General features: G+C 45.5%; 1 protein-coding gene across 1 annotated transcript in view; it reads left to right on the top strand.

The window, feature by feature from the left end:
• DNAJC17 (DnaJ heat shock protein family (Hsp40) member C17) overlaps positions 1–17,878 on the top strand; it is a 43,981-nt gene that overhangs the window by 25,725 nt on the left and 378 nt on the right. The window contains exons 8-10 of the mRNA XM_088462364.1: positions 4,334–4,411; positions 7,224–7,304; positions 12,789–12,926. Of these exons, the coding sequence (XP_088318490.1) occupies positions 4,334–4,411; positions 7,224–7,304; positions 12,789–12,926 (297 nt within the window). The remainder of the gene's footprint in view (positions 1–4,333; positions 4,412–7,223; positions 7,305–12,788; positions 12,927–17,878) is intronic.

Raw genomic sequence — 17,878 nt, 5'->3', positions numbered from 1 at the left:
GTAGTTACTGTAGTTTGTTTTTACATCCTCATTCAAGTCATATATAGGTGCGTGCTTAGTATTCCATGCTAGGGAATGGTTTGTCATTGTTGGATGAAATTATGTAGAAGCCAATAGCTCGCCCACTCCCTAAAGCAGTGCGTTACTGTTTATATGATTGCTGGTTAGTTTAGAAAATAAAAAAATATACATTTTACTGTATTGTAAAATAACGAAGGAAAAGAGAGATTAACGAAAAAACTTCAATGGTGGAAGTTTGTTCTTATTCACAAGTGTAAATGTCAAGAAACTGAATTCATTTCAATTTCTGTTAATTGGAAATAGAGCTTACCCATACATTACTCAGAGTCTTAACCGGTGCAGGTCACTGGCTCAAGTTCTGCCACTTATTACAGCCTTGTGGAACACTAAAGAAACTTGATGAGTCAGTTCTGCTAAGTGTTCAGCTTGACGTTTGTCTTTTATTGAACCTGAAACTGCACCCCAGCTCATGTTCCTGTACGGTCTGAGAGATGCCAGTGGTATTATTAGGAAGTGTCTGCATGTAGATGTTAAACAAGCAAAATATCTTTTGTGCACCAGACTTTAGATGCAATCAGATTGTTCTTTTATAGTTCAGTGCTTCACAAATGTTTGTCCTGTAAAGAACAGTGAGTCCCAGATGCTCCCCCAGGCCAGCTGAGCGCATGAAATATCTCTGCACTGTATAAGCAAATTCCAGCTTTTTACTGCAGAGACTGACACATGCCGGGCCCTTCCTCTTACAGTATGTCACAGCTCTCCTAGGAGCTGCAGGACAGAGTACTTGGGGCTATTGTGTTTTTTTGAAGGTATTTATGTTTATTCTTCCTATACATAGGGGACACAGTGAAAATGCTGGGGTATAGGCTGTGCAGGAGGACTGGGCACCAAGCAGTTAAAGTCTTTGACTTCCCACTCAGCCCAGCCTCCTTCTCTTCTATACCCCAGCCCCAGGCAAGCCAGTTCTCCTTTGATGCCGGCAGGAGTCGGGCACACTTATAATAGGGGCTGCTTATTGCAGCCAAAGTGTTTTTTTTCTTTTTTTTTACGTTTTATTTTATTTTGAGTGGCACCCCTGGTGCTGGTGGCTGCGGTGCTGTCGACCGTATCAGCGACCTCGGCCAGGTCCTCCATCCACAGACAAAGAGATCCCAAGCAGGATGCCGGGGGTTCCGGTAAGGCGGCTCCCTGCTTAGACCCTGCCCTGCAAGGCCGCCTGCACTCCCGCTGGACCACCAGGGCACATAGGTAATGGGGCACTAATACAGTGGCAGCCATTGCCCTGGGGCTCCATGTCAGTGGGTTTCGGTCGAATTCTCAGCTAAGTCAGAATGTCTTGAGGACCTCTTAGCAGAGGCTTAAGCCGCATATCCACTACGCGATGTTACTGAGCGATTGCACGATTACGACATCATAATCGTGCAATCGCTCACAAATTGGGCACTATTATGTCGGAAACGACCAGCTATGTGCACTCTCGCTGTTCATTTTCGGCATCAATTATCTACTGAACATGTTGGTCAATCTGCCGATAACGACAGATTGCCCATGTTCAGAGATGATCAATCGTTCAGTGTAGGCTCTGGAGGAGGAAGGGGAACGACGGTATAATTACAATGTCGTAATCGTACTGTCGTGCCGGTATCTGCTAGTGGATACACGGCTTTAGAACATTCCTGACAGATACTTTCAGGTCTCCAAGAATTTAGCTGCCTTTTTTCCACTCCCTCCCCAAATGGGAGTCTGCTCCCTGGTTGACACACATATTGCCTGCCTAGTTAAGAACTCTACCTTTCCTATCCCTTACGGATACTCTACCTTTCCTATCCCTTACGGATTTTGTATGCAAGGAAAGGCCTAGGGCCAGTTTCTTTTCAGGATTCTAACACCGAAGACTCTAAGCCCCGCAGCAAACTATCTGGGCTTCCAGACGCCACACCATCAAGCCTGCTGGGGCGGACCTCCGCCTGGGGGACCCCAGCATAGGAGGCCAGCTACTTCTTTTTCCCCAATTTTGGCTTGCGACCATGTCGGGCACCTTGGTACGCGGGTTGGTTTCTCAGGGCTATGCTCTGTTCTTCTGGGCGTCCTCCAACCCAGTTCCTTTCCACAAGCCTTCAATTGGTTCCTGGAAAAGCATGAGCCATGCTGGAGTGCATCCTTTCTCAGTACCCTGGACTCTTAGAGGCACGATATTCTAGGCCAGCTTCTTCTTGGTTCAAAAGCCGAGCTGGTTTTTTCGGCCAATACTCAACCTGAAGGCTCTTATGAAGGAGGAGCCATTAATGACGTGAGTCGCATTCTCAGCTGAGCAGAAACTCATCTTCTGGCTCTGTCTGCGGTCTTCATTTAAGGGGTCCAGAGTTGGGGCGCAGATTTCCTAAGCCACCAGGACGATCACTCAGGCGAGTGGCCTCTTCATCCAGGCTTCTTTCAGCATCTGGTTCATTGCAGGGGCATTCCGGATGTCGACTTGATGGTGTCTTGACACAACCACAAGCTGTCGAGGTACGGTTCTCGCACCAGGGATCCAGAAGCTCTTCTGGTGTACGCCTTAGCGGTTCAGTGGGTCTTTTGACTCATGTACATATTCCATCCGATCTCGCTCATTTCTCCAGTTCTCCGCAGATTTATATGGGAAGGTGACACCGTGATCCTCATGGCTTTCGATTGGCAGAGTAGAGCTTGGTACATGGCACTTCAGGGCCTCTCCATAGACGCTCCTCTGTGTCTTCCGCTGCGGCGGGATCTCTTGTCTCAGGACCTGTGCTTCCATTCGGATCTGGCCCCTCCCTTTGTTGGGGTGTATCCTGAGACATCCGTACTAAGGGCCAGGGTTTTTTCAGGTCGGTCATTCGTACAATACTCCATGCCCGCAAACCCGCTTTAGCTAGGATTTATCATCGGGGTTGGAGGTTTTATTTCTCTTGGTGTTTGGCCGGGGGCCTTAACCCTAGGTCTTTTAATCTTTCCTGGGTTCTCTTTTTCCTGCAGGCGGGTCTGGATTAGGGTCTTCGACTTTCATCCCTGAAGGTTCAGGTTTCCGCCCTCTCTGTACTCTTTCAGCGACGGATTGCATTTTTGCCTGACGTCATGACTTTCTTTCAGGGAGTCCTCCACGTGCAGCCCCCCTTTGTTTCTCTGGTGGCTCCTTGGTACTTGTCTTTAGAGCTGAGGGCACTTCAGTCTTCTCCCTTCGAGCCTTTTGAGTTGGTGGATGTTCCCTGGATCACATGGGAAAACTCTGTTCCTTCTAGCCATCACTGTGGACCGGAGAGTGTCTGACTTGAGGGCACTGTCGTATTTCTCTCACTCCTGGTCTTTCACCCATGCCGGGATGTTCTTCGGACATGGTTAAGCTACCTTCTGAAGGTAGTTTCTCGATTCCACATCATTGATTGTTTGCCGGAGGAGGCCTCTTTGGATGTGGTGAGGGCCCTCCGGATGTATGTGGACCGCACTAAGGCTCTCCATATGTCTGGTTCAATTTTTTGTGCTCTTTGGTTTGCTCATACAGGGCTGGCTGTCTGCGAAACAGGTCTTGGCCCGCTGGCTCCATTGAGCATCCGCCACGTATACGCGGCGGCAGACCTCCCTGCACCGGCCATGGTGACTGCTCGGCGGAGCAGCTTTGTAGAGCAACTACGAGGTCTTCTGTCCACGCAGTTTTCAGTTTCTATTCCTGTGACGCCTTCATCTCTGCGGATATGGCATTTGGGCAGTGAGTTCTCAGTGCAGCACAAGAGCGGTCCGCCCCTTGGGGGAATTGCTTTGGGGCGTCCCCAGCATTGTCCCTGTGTCCAATATGGATAGGAAGAAGAAAGGGAGATTTATGGTCTTACCTGGTTAAATCCTTTTCTTTGAGTTCCACAGGACTCACAGGGCGCCCACCATGACACCAGGGTAACCAGAAACGTGCGGGGTTTCTGGTTCCCCTGTCTATCTCTTTGGTGTGTTTGGATTGATGTGTGTGTGCCAGTCTTTCTTCTCCTTTCTCGCTTCTGCCTTGGGCTTGCTAACTTAACTGGCCTGGCTGGGGGTGGGGTATAAGGTAGAAGTAGGCTGGGCTGCCTGGGAAGTCAAAGACTTTAACTGTTTGGTGCCCAGTTCTTCTGCACTACCTATACCCCAGCGTTGTCACTGTGTCTCCTATGGAACTTGAAGAAAAGGATTTAACCAGGTAAGAACATAAATCTCCTTTTTAATTTGTTTATTTGTGCCTTGAATTTGCTGACTCTTTTCCGTTTAGGTTTATAGTGGAAATTCCATATTTCAGTATCCTATATCCTGTCTTCTTTTCTGTTCTCTCCAGCTAAAATGGAAATGCCACAAGGACGATGAGACAAGGGGAGGATATACAGAGGACGTTCTGATGAGGCTCCTGCAAAAGGTTCTGTTATGGGCGATAACTTGTGGATATCACATATTTGTGTGCGTGTTATATATACCTTTACCTCGCTGGGCCTGATTCAGAGGTGGACGCACAGTGAGACGCAAATCCATCTCTGTGCATGTTTAGACGCCACCATCGGTCGCATCATCGAAACTTGCACCAGCCTTATGGCAGGCGCAGTTATTTCTTCTGAAAATAGCGTCCTGTGTAATAGTTTCTGAGGCTTTAGACACAGCCGCTGTCCGGATGCAGCATCGGATTAACTGAAAACATCGCTCATTCAAGTAACCCTCAAGTTATGCAGGAAACATTTACACGTTTATACTCAGCTGGGACCAGGAAGTCTGTGTCGGTAGACGCCGACCCCGGCCTCTGCATGCCATCAAAACCGACATGCCTCCATTTTCATGATTGCTGGCCATCCCCACCCCCAAATGGCAGCAGCATGTCAGTCATGCTGTTGCTTAGGGGGGAGTTTGGCCGCCGTCACAGTCAGTGGTCGGCACATGTACTGTACAGATCCTGCGCACGCGCCCATCATTAAACATCGGAGTTGTGCGGAATTCATTGAGTTTATGTACAACTCTAAGTCAGGTCCTGTATCTATATGGCTATAATGTCTCTTCAGTTTCACTTGCCTCACTCAGTAATGGATTGTTCGGTTCCCATGTTAGATTACATGATTATATCACAATATAGATCCTTTGCAAAATAACAGGGAATAATTATCGCGCTACCAGTGTTTTGAAAACAAGAAGCTGTAACGGGATCAGATTTAACAATAGAAATCTCAGGAGTGTAAAACTCAACCTCTCAGCTTCTAGCCCCTGTATTGGTAGTGACAGGAGACCAAAGCCACCACCAATGTACCAGATGCTGCCAAGTCTTTTAGCTCTATGTATAAAGGAGAAAAGGCCATTGCTTAGCTGCTAAGCACTTGTAAGGAATCCTTTCAGCAACTAGGGCTTGCGATAAACTATTCTCAGATTACAAAGGGTTTGTCAGTCCACATTCTTAATATCCACCATAGGGAATACCAGGAGCGTGCATCATGTTGGTTAAAGTTCTGTTTTTGGGTCTGATGCAGATTTGTTAGCAAAATAGCTCTATGTTACTCAGATGAACAGTGTTTGCACTGTTGAGAAAGAGCTACTCTCCGCACATATTCCAAACAAGCGCTTAGGCCCATAATCGCGGGGCTGCATAAGCCACATTTGCCGAATACGCTCTCACTGAACTTTGCCAGATAGATATTGCCCATTGCCACCCCTGTTAGCATCTCTGGCCATAAGGCAAGATGCAGTCATTGTTTGAGTCTGCTTGGCACATTTCTGTATATGCGGTTTCTGAGTATGAGCGGGGTGAAATCACACAACCTGATGTGGTAACAATGCTTATTCCCTGTTGTGGTATCGGCATGTATAGTGGAAAAGTGCTGCTATAGTCCTAATAACATTGTGTATACAAGAAACCCTTTGCAAGGACGAGAAACACTGATTCTATGAACACAAACATGAAGTTTTCTCACATGAAATCTTTTGACCAACATATTTAACATTACCTCTGAACAACATGGCTTCCACCATCCATTATAATGCAGTATTAAGCTCTCACACTGAGTACAGATGTGTCCTCATACACCTATCTGTTTTGCGCTATATGCTCCGCCACGGGCAGCGATTCCCGTGCTGGAATACTATTTCCCAAACTGTGTGTCTTCACTGTTATAGTGCACTAAGGGCCTGATTCAGCACGGATCGCAAGGCTGCGCTTGCACGTACCTGCTCACTGCGGAAAAATATGCTAATGAATGCAATCACACGGCAACCGCAACACTATACCAAGAAGCCCACCACTGTATTTATCTGCCCACTTCCCATGACATGCATTCGCAAGTCAGTGAAAACATCGGTAACAATGTGTAACATCGGACCCATGCGCACAGTTGTTTTTGACCTGACCCTACCTCATTCACTGAGTGATGGATCTGCGTACTGCCTACAATTACATTCCCGATCACAGGGTCTGGTTCGCGCACGCGCACTGCGTCTTATATGCATGCGCAGAATGCAAACATCAACCGGCTGCGTGCGAACCCAGCATTGCTATCCACTCATACAACACCTCTGTCTTTTAGCTTTTTACTCAGATTAAATATTTTTCCTACATTTTACCCTATTAATTCACTAATCATGTGCTAAGTACTTGGGGCTAGTATATACTTTTGAGGTAAAGGAATTGGTATAAAGTAGCAGACTAGATGCATATTTTAAGGAAAAGTCACATGGTGCGGCTAAGTCACAGAGTCACATTTGAGTATATGTGCATGTGGACAATCTGTATATAGGTATATTTGTTGTTTAATAGCATAAAATCAATGCCACGTCTTCTCTCCATGTATGTACAGTAATCTCCATAAGGCACCTTGCTAGTTAAATACTAGTTACATGGGGAAGGAGATCTGAATAGATCGCACAACCAGTGATCGCAGGAAACACTTGTGATGCCGCCACTAAGGTTTCCTGTGTGAGAGAGATGAGGTTGGGCCATGTGATTGCACATGATAGAACACTAATATAAATGTGATGATTGTGGTACATTTTCAGGCACATGCAGGATATATGGGACAGTGAATTGAAGCTTTTCTATATGATTAGGCATTGTTAGGAATTCCTTTAATTATTATGTTTGCATCAGCTTTTAAATTCCACAAAACAGAATGTCACAGTACTGTATGGGGGCTTGTATGATGAGGTGCGGTCTTTCCTGCATGAAAATGCTTGTGCTTATTACTGTATTTATTTTGCAGTATGGACAAGTGTTAAATCTAGTTGTCTCCAGCAAGAAGAGAGGATCAGCAATAGTGGAATTTGCTACCTTCAGAGCAGCTGTAAGTATTTTGTACAAGCTCTCATCATTTATTGTAATTTGATTTATCATATAAGTATGAGGCACATTTGAACCGCAAAGCTGAACTGAACTCTGGGCCTGATTCAGAGCCGCTCGGAAGCGGCCACTCGTTCGCTCCGAGCGATGTTCGCACATCTGCGCATGCGTATGGGTCATAATGCGCATGCGCCAACCAGTCAGTGCGGTCGGAAATCGTGTGTTCGCAAAATAGCGAGTGCCTGCTAATTTGAGTGACAGGATGAGGCGTTTGTGGGTGGTAACAGGGGAAGGTGCTTGAAAACGGGGAGTGGAGATCCGAATACAGGCGTGCCAAATGGTCAAAACGGGCGGTTTAAGGGTGTGCATAATTAACAAAGCAGCGTCATCGACCACGTCACTTGGTTGTCTCTTATCCTGAACTGTTCGCATGATTGCGGTAGGAAAATCCTACCACAAGCACTGCGAGCAGTTCAGACGCCTTTCGATGTACTCAATTAATCTAATAAATAGCGGAGATGACGTATTATGCGAACGGCCAGGGGACGTCTTTACAAAATAGCGAGCGCATGTTTAGTTCGCTCGCTCAGACATAGAGGCGTCAACACACCGCAAAGAGCGAACGCTCAATTTAAATAGCCGGCCCCTTTTTCTGAACGAGCGAGCGCAAATAGCGTCCGGCTCTGAATCAGGCCCTCTGTCCTTTCACATTTTCAACGATATAGGGCCATATCCAATTAGCCATGGTAAATTACTGCGGCTAATTAGCTCACCCGGTGCTTGGCGAGAACACATAGGTCCGCGAGCTTATCGCGGCTCCTATGTGTTAACGGGCGAACTATCCTGTTGTTTCACCCGAATTAATTGGATAGGGAAAAATAAATATCGGGGATAATCGGCGAAAAATCCCCATTTTTCGCCTATCGCGAGGATCAATTAGCGTCCTAACAGTGTTCGGGGCTAATTGGATATGGCCCATAACATGCAAATTGTTCTGTTACATTAGGGAATATGATGTTGAATGGGGTGCAAATACTGGCTAAATATAATTGAAAACCAAAATGTAATGCTGGTTAGTATGTAATCCAAGTAGTAAAATAACTGGTGCGGAGGCGCACAGCATCTCTCCTCATCAGGGCTGTAGTGGAAGAAAGTTACATTTCAGGTAAACCTGTTAGGTAGGGGTTTTGTATAGAATCATGGGTTAAGGTGGGTATGATATCTTTGTTTTCTTAAGCTGGGTACACACTGGAGCAACATCGGGACGATTTGGCCAATTCGGAATGACAAATCGGGCATTTCGTGCAGTGTGTATGCCCAGTTTGCACACTCCTGTGGTTGCATGCAATATCGCATGGTTAGCCGTGCTGCACATCCAATCACACGATATCGCGTACGTCGCCATACATATAAATGAAGGATGGAACGAGCGATTGTTTCGTGGCTCTTCAAATCTGGTAATGTGTACCGGCAATCACGCAATGTCCAGGGTGAAGGCAAATCGCTCTAAAACATCAGACCGATTGCCAGTTGCACCAGTGTGTCCCCAGCCGCCCTGAAACGCTGGTCTAAAAAATAAAATATTATCGGTTTTAATTTTTATGGACAAATGTTCCTAATATCCCCATCATGCACTCTATTTTGTTATCATGCTCACAGGACAAGTGCTTGCTTTATGTGCTGCCCCAACTATTTATTCTGCAGTTTCAATTCCTTATTATTACTGCTGCATCACATGGACACGGGCAGCCACATAGGGCAATTGGAGAACTGAAATGGGCTGAGGAAACACGGGTCCAGTACTTCACCCCCCTCCCAATGCCTGTGGTGACCATCTCTCTATGCTTCCTTGGCAGACAGGAGCAGTGCCTCCCGGTTCCTTTGAAAGTTGAGGTGGTTCAAATCGCAGTCAGTCTACTGGATATACGTAGGTGCTCTGAATAATGAGCTCTGCAGCCTGGTTAAGAATTAAGGGCTGTTTGGGGGCCACCTGGGCATTGGCAGACACACCCTAGGCACAGTTTAGCTGGGGGGGAGATGTCGTGGCTGATGGTGTGCTGGAACCTGGGAAAAAAGTGGGACTTCCTCCTTGTTGGGTTTTAATTCACAGACTAACTGCGCCAAAAGGGACACCTAGTCATCGGCTCCTACTGCCTCTCCGAAATTCCCAGTTGCAGTAAAGCATTTTTAGATCTGGGGTGGGTTGGCACAGCAGACTATTGTGTGGCTTCACAATTTAGTTGCTGGTATGTTTGTTTGTTTTTGTTGTCGCAACGTTCACGTTCCCAGATTGTGTACTCTCTATCTGTCTTCTGTCTTCTTTCTTTTTATGGAGTAATTCCAGATATAAGTCTAAAGGTATTTAATCAGAACTTTTGATACATGGTTGGAATGCCGTTCTAAGTTACCCAGTGAGGCTGACTCCTGATTGTCGCAGATGCCTGTAGCATTTGTCACTGATCTAGCAGAACTAGCCTGGGTCTTTTTCTGTGCTCACACAGCTCGCTCTGCATCCCTTAGTTGCATGCAATGTGAACCTTCCCTCCATATCCTTTGCTAACATTTCAGTGAATGACCCCATGCCTGTGAGTGCAGGATCCTGCCTCCCTTAGCAAGACTTCTATACAAACCTCTATCCTTCCTTTCATCTCTGTATTGGCTCATTTTCTTTGCAAGACATAAACTGAACTTGATTGGAAGTTTCCAGTTACACACAGATTGCTAATCCTTTCACTGCATGGGATACGGATAAACGGCAAAATGCTCCCAAGGTGGACCGTTGGCCAAGGCAACCACTATTCCGATCCAAAATGCCCATGCCGATGGTAAAATCGTGACCATTCCTAGGTCTATTCATATAGCAGCAGGAGCTTCTATCTGAACCATTTCCGCATCATCTTCGGTCAGCAAGACTGTTGAAAAATAGGTGCAGCAACTCCTTAAAGGTTTGAAGTCCGGGTGGTCTAGAACTGAATTGGTGGCATTGGTTGAACACATCTGGGAGGTATCTGATATCTGTCAGGTATGACTGGATGCTTGTGTTACTGGTGCTAGAATTTGGATTTAGGGCCTGATTCAGAGTTGGGAATAGAGTAAGAAAGAGCAAGTAATTGTACACCTTGGTAAAACCATGCTGCAGTGCAGGTGGGGCAGATGTAATATGTTCAGATATTTAGATTTGGGATGTGGGAAATCTGAATTGCAGTGTAAAAATAAAGCTGTCCAGCATTTGTGCAAAAGCAGCCAGTATTTACAGCACATGCAGAATAAAGTATGTATTTGCAACCCTTGCACTGCAGCATGGTTTGTCCAGGTACACATTTACTAGCTCTATTCCCAATGTCCGCTGCACTCTCTAGTTCAAGGCTTAAGAGTCTGAGAAGGACCTGGAGCCATTTCTCTTTTGCAGACTTTTCATAATGCCAATAAAGATAAGGCTCCGGTCCTCTGTCCCTCATCGCGGATGGCATAGAAGCAAGTAGGCCTGTTCTGCAAAGAAACCTATGACCAAACCCTTCAAATTCGCCATGAGACAGGAAGCTGTGGTGGAAGCCCATTTGATTTTTTATAGAGATTGGTGTTCTTCATATTCTTGGCTGAGCTGCATTATTGATCGAAGATATTTGCTCGAGTTCCAACCAGATGTTTTCCACCACCGGCCTTCTTGTAGACTGGGTAAAAAGCCAGAGTCTGTGGGAGGCCATTCATGGTGTAATGACCCCAGTCCCAGTAGAATAGAGGGTGGATGTTTTTGGTTTAGTTGTCTCTTTTCTGCCCATCTTGTACCCGAGGCCTTTGTTCATGTTGACCGGTACAGGTTGGAGGTAATGAGATCTGTCATCAGCAGCATGGAATGGGATGTGCATATTGTAAGGATGTCAAGGATGCATATCCAGCAGGTTAAACCCATATTTGCAACGTCCTGACATCCCATCTTGTTACAAATATCTATGATATGATGGTATATACTCTAGGAACACTGATGTTTGTGGCTTGTGTCAAAATGGGTTATAGCCAGATGATTCAGCACTATTACATTGGGGGAACCTAGGCCCTCATTCAGAGCCGTACGCTCTGAGCAGAGCGCACGCTCTGAATGAGGGCCGTCCTCCATAACTATGGAGCGTCCTCCTGGACGCTCGTATAGCTGTGGGTCACCACCCACAGCCTATACGAGCGTGCAGTTTGATGGCCGCGATGGTCTTGACCATCGCGACCATCGAAACTGCGAGCCGGAGCCTGCGGTTGAGGTTTTCAACCGCAAGGCCCGGAGTGATTTTGGCTCTATCAGAGCCAAAATCACTCCCACTGACATCACTAGTGATGTCAGTGGGCCGGCTTCTGACGGTAGGCGTTCCCTTAGGAACGCCCCCGGCACGCCCACCAAAGGGGGCGTGCTGTAAATCAACATCGACAGCACGCCCCCTTTGATCAGACACAACGAGCGAAGGAAAGTCCTTCGCTCGTCGTGTCTGGCTCATGCGCACGACGGAGCTCCCTCCGTCGTGCGCATGCTCAGTGCAGAACATCGACCCACTTGCGAGCGGACAGCCGCTCGCGAGTGGGTCTGAATCAGGCCCCTAGTCCTTTATATTGTGGCGCTGCATTCTACCAGATCTGTAGGTTACTCAGCATTGAGTCTCTGCTGAGCAGCTGTGTTGGGCAGCTACATGGTCCTTGGTGCATATTTTAATTTGTTTTTAGAGTGTAAATGTTTTTGCATCCAGGCATGTCACATTTGGCCAGGAGGTGCTATGCCCTGCTAATCTGTGAGCATTACACCCCAGTCATCAGCTTTGTGACGTCCCCATAGTCCAGTGTCCCCCAAGTGGATGAATTACAAGGAAAGCTGAATGCCCACCTCATTACGCTCTAAGGGGTTTATGTACCAAGCAGTGGAGAAGTTGCTCATCACAATCAATCAGCTTTTAAGTAGCATTTATCAAGTACAGTCTATAAAATAATAGGAGCTGATAGGTTGCTATGGGTAACTTCTCCACGCTTTTCACTGCTTAATACATAGACTACTAAATCTCTTGGAACAAAGGTAAATGTTTTTTGAGGGGTTGTTGCTATTGATTCTCTGTTTTATTGTAACTGGTTCTGTCCTGTGTGCCTGCATCGCTGCTGGATGGGCATATAGAAGAGGGAGGATCTTGAAAAATTTGATGCTATGTAAAGTGCCATAGTTCAATGCCCCATTGGATTCTGGGAAAACATTTAACATAAGTATAACAATACGTGATAGACCAGATCCTGTGATGGAAATGTTACAGAGCAGATTTCTAAAACCTGGGGATAATTAGAAAATGATAAAGCAACCCTGGGGTGCAGCCTGTCAGTTAGCCTTGTTATAGAACTTAACTAACTTATGGTTTCTGTATTCCCATCTTATGTGATAAAATTAAATGATGCGGAGAACAGTCCATAATACATATCAATGTGTTTTATACTGTGAAGATCCTAAATAAGAAATGTTATGTCATAGGAACTAGCTGTGAAAAATGAAGCTGGCCTATTGCATAACCCATTGAAAATCGTGTGGCTTGATACACCCCCGCCATCTGCGGTGCCAGACAATCCCAACAAGATGACGTCTTCACACTTCTCCAGTCACCCAGCACAGGTAATGTGGATACCATGGTATTTGCTTGTCCATGGAAGGCTATGAATAGCTGACTGATCTCCACCAGCTTAGTGCGGGCACAGCCCTCACTGGGGTTAGTTTCTAGCCCACAGGAGCCTGGGTATGTTCCTGCTCTCTAAATTAACCCCTTCCTCTGCAGAGTAGATTAATTGTTCTTAAATGCTGTAGGTATAAGCGGTTATGGCCTTGGACACTCTTATGATATTTTCACATGTTCTTTAATTCACATAGATTACTATAATAGGCAGTGCACAGTCTAGTACCCAGGATCTTAGGTGTCACTTATCACTAGGTATACCAGGGATTGTTGTGCTTCAATTAACAAAAGTACTTTCCTCCTAAAACACAGCACACACCTTTTGAAAGGGACCCATCCTCTGCAGCAGAATAGTTTCCTAGGTTCCCCATTCTACTTTGGACAATTATCTCCTTTAAACAAGTCATAAGCTGTATTCTAAGGTGACAGAATCCATGCTCTTGCAGGGTCCTCCATCAGCCCTAATCCCCTTGAGCATGATCTACTGTTGGACAGTGCAGGGTCTCTTGGGATGTACTGCAGCAGTGTATCTGCATAGTGCAATGGCTGCTCCTGCCAGGTATTTGTGTTCAGTTAGTAAAGACTATGGGAGAGATGTATCAAAGAGTAAAGAGTAGGTAAGTGGAGAAGTTGCCCCTAACAACCAATCAGCTTCTACCTATCATTTTGTAGAATGTATTTAATAATTGCTACCTCAAAGGTGATTGGCTGCTATGGGCAACTTCTCCACTTGTCCAGTTCTCCACTCTGCTTGATATACTGTATCTGCCCCCATTTGCGGCATTGTAACTATAACTAGCAGCAAGTAGTCAGTTTGACAGTGTACTTCACACCGGATAATACATGTAGGTGTGTAGGTGGGGCCTTATACAGAACCTATGGAATGTGTCCAGCCTTGCATATTGCAATCTTATACTTCTATACCAGAAACGTATATTTTATTATGCAACTTGACTTTTAGTTTTGCTTTACCATTTTTATTTACCATTTCTTCCATTGTATTTTAAGTTACACATTTTGTACCTGTATGGACAAGAACTTGAGCTATTTTTTTCTTTTATAAAGGTAATCCCCTTTCTCTGTACATGGTGTATGCAGTATACATCCTCTCTGAGACATTACTCTGCCCTGGCTAGTTTGTTGGTGTGAGCAATAAGTGAACAAGGGGTCCGTGCACATGCAGGTTCTATAGCAAAGTCATGTAAAGATGAACACACGGGAACCCCCCGGCAAAGTTGCGATGATCCGATGCAATGTAACAATATACCATGGGCCAAATGTAATAGGGTGATAGTTTAGCAGTAAACTCTCACACTATTACATTGGTAGAGTTGTATCTTCCAAATGGGAAAGCTTAAATCGTGAGAGTTTTTTGAGTCTGAAAAACATATGAGGTTGTATGTTCTTGGACTTTATTACATTGGGCGAGTTTATAAAGTGTGAGCTTACTCTCACATTTTCTAAACTCTCATCCTATTACATTTGGCCCCCTGTCTGCCTTCACACTGCACGATGACATGATATAGCATTACAGGTTTAATGTTCCCGCACTGCAGCAGCACTTCAGGTGGGATGATGTGACCACACATTTCATGAAACGATGAATTGGAGGTACACAGTATATAATGGTCATTGTAATCCATCATGAATCGCGATAATGGGATGTAGTCAGTATCCCGGCGCAGACATCCCTACAGAATCAGAATCCTGGCAGCTGCGCTCCCGACAGTGAGTATTAGGGTTAGATTTAGGGCTAAAGCCCGAACGGCGGCCATCCATGTTCCGCGATCCGTCTAAGAATCTGTGAAATTTCACATGTTAAATTTCACCGATGTGCCAATAACGATCATTTGTTTTGACCATGATCGGCATATCTGTGAAATCCAACATGTTGGATTTCACTGATCTGCCGACCCGGCATATCTGGAACGCCGCATCGCGACTATCAGTCTCTAATGTATGGGGGGCCCTTAGATTGTTACATACTCTCCTCTCACCACCTGCACCATCTTAAAGCATCAGTTACTATAACTCTTAGCATTTGGAATGTGGTTTCACATACACAACTACTTGTCAGCACCCACCTGCTGGCTGGTACATGTAGTTCCACTGCAGCAAACCTATTTCACTCTGCTGTAATTTATCTGCATCTCAGATTGCAGGCTCCAATGATGCATGACAGATATCACATATTACACCCGTCTCTGACACTGCTCACACTCTCTCAGCTGCTACTCATCACATGGCCTCTCTTGTTACTCACTTCCTACAGTACATGGTAACTGGTAATTACCATGTGCCTCACACCACAGCTGTCTCACTAAGTACCCCACCTCCTATATGGGACTGACAATCCACAGACCTCTCCACACATACGCTCTGCAAGCCTTCACAACTCCCCCTTTTCTCTCAATGGGACTTTACTTTTAATAAAGCTTCTCCTTACATCTCCTGCACTAAAGCTCATGCTGCCTGCTTAGTATCTGATTCTTTCACACTGAGCCATTTTCTTCACCATCACCCTCACACCACGTTAGCCCCACTGCTTACCAGTGACCCTCCTCTGGCTGCTCAGGCTATTTAGATGAGGGCACACTTTCTTGCTATCATACACACTGGATGACCATGTTGTCCCTCCACCTTCCTTTGGCTGCTGGGGGCTATTTATTCATCTGGACTTCCCCATCTTTACTATATAGCTTCTTCCATTACAGGTACTATCCCACTGATAACATTGAGGCTTTTACCCTTCTCACAGATGACATTTCAAACTCCTTCAGCTTTTCCCCCTCTCTCCTCTAATCATCACATCTGGACCTTAGGCATTGGCGGGTGCTTGCAGCTCTGTCCCCTCACTGACAGGAAAATGCACACACAGCTCTGTGTCTCCGCCCCTCACCCAGAGCTGCCTGTATTTTAGTGTTGGTTATACTGTCCTCATTTCATCATTGCAATATATTGTGTTACACTAGAGGAGGTGGAGGCATAAAGTACCCTGCCTCCATGATGTGTCTGCATTCCCTAGTGACACGATTACAAGCATTCCTCATGGGCTTCAAAATGCACATTCCTTATTTTATGTGGGAACTGTCCTGTTTGGCTTCGTGATTGGGTATATACACGACTCTAAAAACAGACTGCAATTTATATTGTCACTATACAATTAAAAGCATGATCAGTTTCATTTACCTAACTGCAGGATTTTCCTCCCTCCAATAATCCATTTTATACTACACCATCTTAGTGTGTCAGATGTGAAAGGGACGGCATAGTAAATAGCTGACATTACGGTGTTCTGGTAACGGTCTCCTCCCCTTTCAGACATGGATGCACCCTTACCTAGTCCTTCTATCATTACTTTTGCCACAAAAGTCGGCAGTGGGTGGCACAGAGGGTATCTTGGCCATGGTCTTATTCTCAGTGCAATGAGTGGATTTCTAGACATGACAGCATTGTCTTTATATTTTCAAATAATTCCTTAGATTGTCTGTGTCATTACAGTTCATGCTCTCAGCGTGCTGGGGTGCAGTGAGAGAGGGGTTGGTGCAGCAGGGGGGGGAATGGAGCAGCATGGGCTGGGGTGGTGCGAGGGGGATGGGGGGTGGTAATGTCTCTACTGTACAGATTTTTACCTGTAAAATGATTTTGTTTCAGCATCTTGTTCACCATAAACAAGTTATTAGCCTCAGGGGAAAAACACTGCAGTTATCCAGCTGGACAGGGTGGGGTCCCAAACCAGCTATTCAGGTGTTCCATCTGTCTTCAGTTTCAGTATAAGTAGATAATGGTCATCTGTCCCAAGTCAGTTTGTGACTCTGACTGAGATTAAGTAACTGAGTTTTGTTTGATGTAAATAATAATGCAGATTGGCAGTCTTGTGTACCAAGCCTACAGGGCGCCATCTTTATAGACGGACTGTGGGTTATTGTGACACTGACACCAGTATTTTTACTGACATAGAAAAAATGAGCTCACATGGGAAACCTACTGAAGTGACCTGTGGGAGGAGTTTGATCGTTACTGTTTCTCATGTGCATGGGAGTAATGAAATGAGAGATAATATATGTTTCATAAAGAAGTACTCCGGCTGTAATTTTATGGGAAGTAAAATGGACCAGATACTTATAGAGCGTAGACTCACAACGTTACATCTTGCAAGTCCTGCGGCAGAGGAACTTACCTGTGTAATTCGTACCTCCTCCTTTAAATCATGTTTTCAGTATCGGTGTAAATATATAGATTAGCTCACACTGAAGGGTTAACTACAAGCTAACTTATACCCCTTTCACACACTTAGCGAACCGACCTGGGTTTTACTTTGTGTGAATGCAAACGACCCTGGTCAAAGTTCTGAGTTCACAACCCTGCTCTGTACCAGGGTCAGGGACTGAGACCCGGGAAATCCACAGGTTGATAAACCCGTGTATTCCCAACTCATCGGTCTAAAAAGGGTATTACTATGTTATTATGACATCCTCTGCCCTTGTATGTGTTTGTGCCCATGTGAGGTGTACTTTTTACAAGTACGAAGGTTTCCTCATACACCAGTCCTTTTTGCACCAAAGGCATGAGATACCTAGTGCAACTTAAGACACTCAGCCACAGGCAGCTATTCCCTTGCTTCAGTTGTTTTCCTGAATGTTGCATCCTAATACACTTATAGTGTACAAAGTAGCTAATAGTGTACTAAGTGCTGCATTTAAGACTAGTATTTTTTGTCTCACAAAAATTTGTATAACATAGCAGATTAAGCCTAACAGTGCGTGGTGCGAGTCGCTCATCTTGTCTCAGGATGCTGTCATGGCTAGGATGTAATCGGAACGAGAACACCACTCCACCAGCGTGTTTCGCCAAGAACCGCCTGTATTTTATTGCATCTCCATGTGGTGGTTTG

Source organism: Taudactylus pleione, unplaced genomic scaffold, assembly GCF_031769625.1.
Source record: "Taudactylus pleione unplaced genomic scaffold, aTauple2 ptg001208l, whole genome shotgun sequence".
Taxonomy (NCBI): domain Eukaryota; kingdom Metazoa; phylum Chordata; class Amphibia; order Anura; family Myobatrachidae; genus Taudactylus; species Taudactylus pleione.
This window is presented reverse-complemented; position numbering and strand designations above follow the sequence as displayed.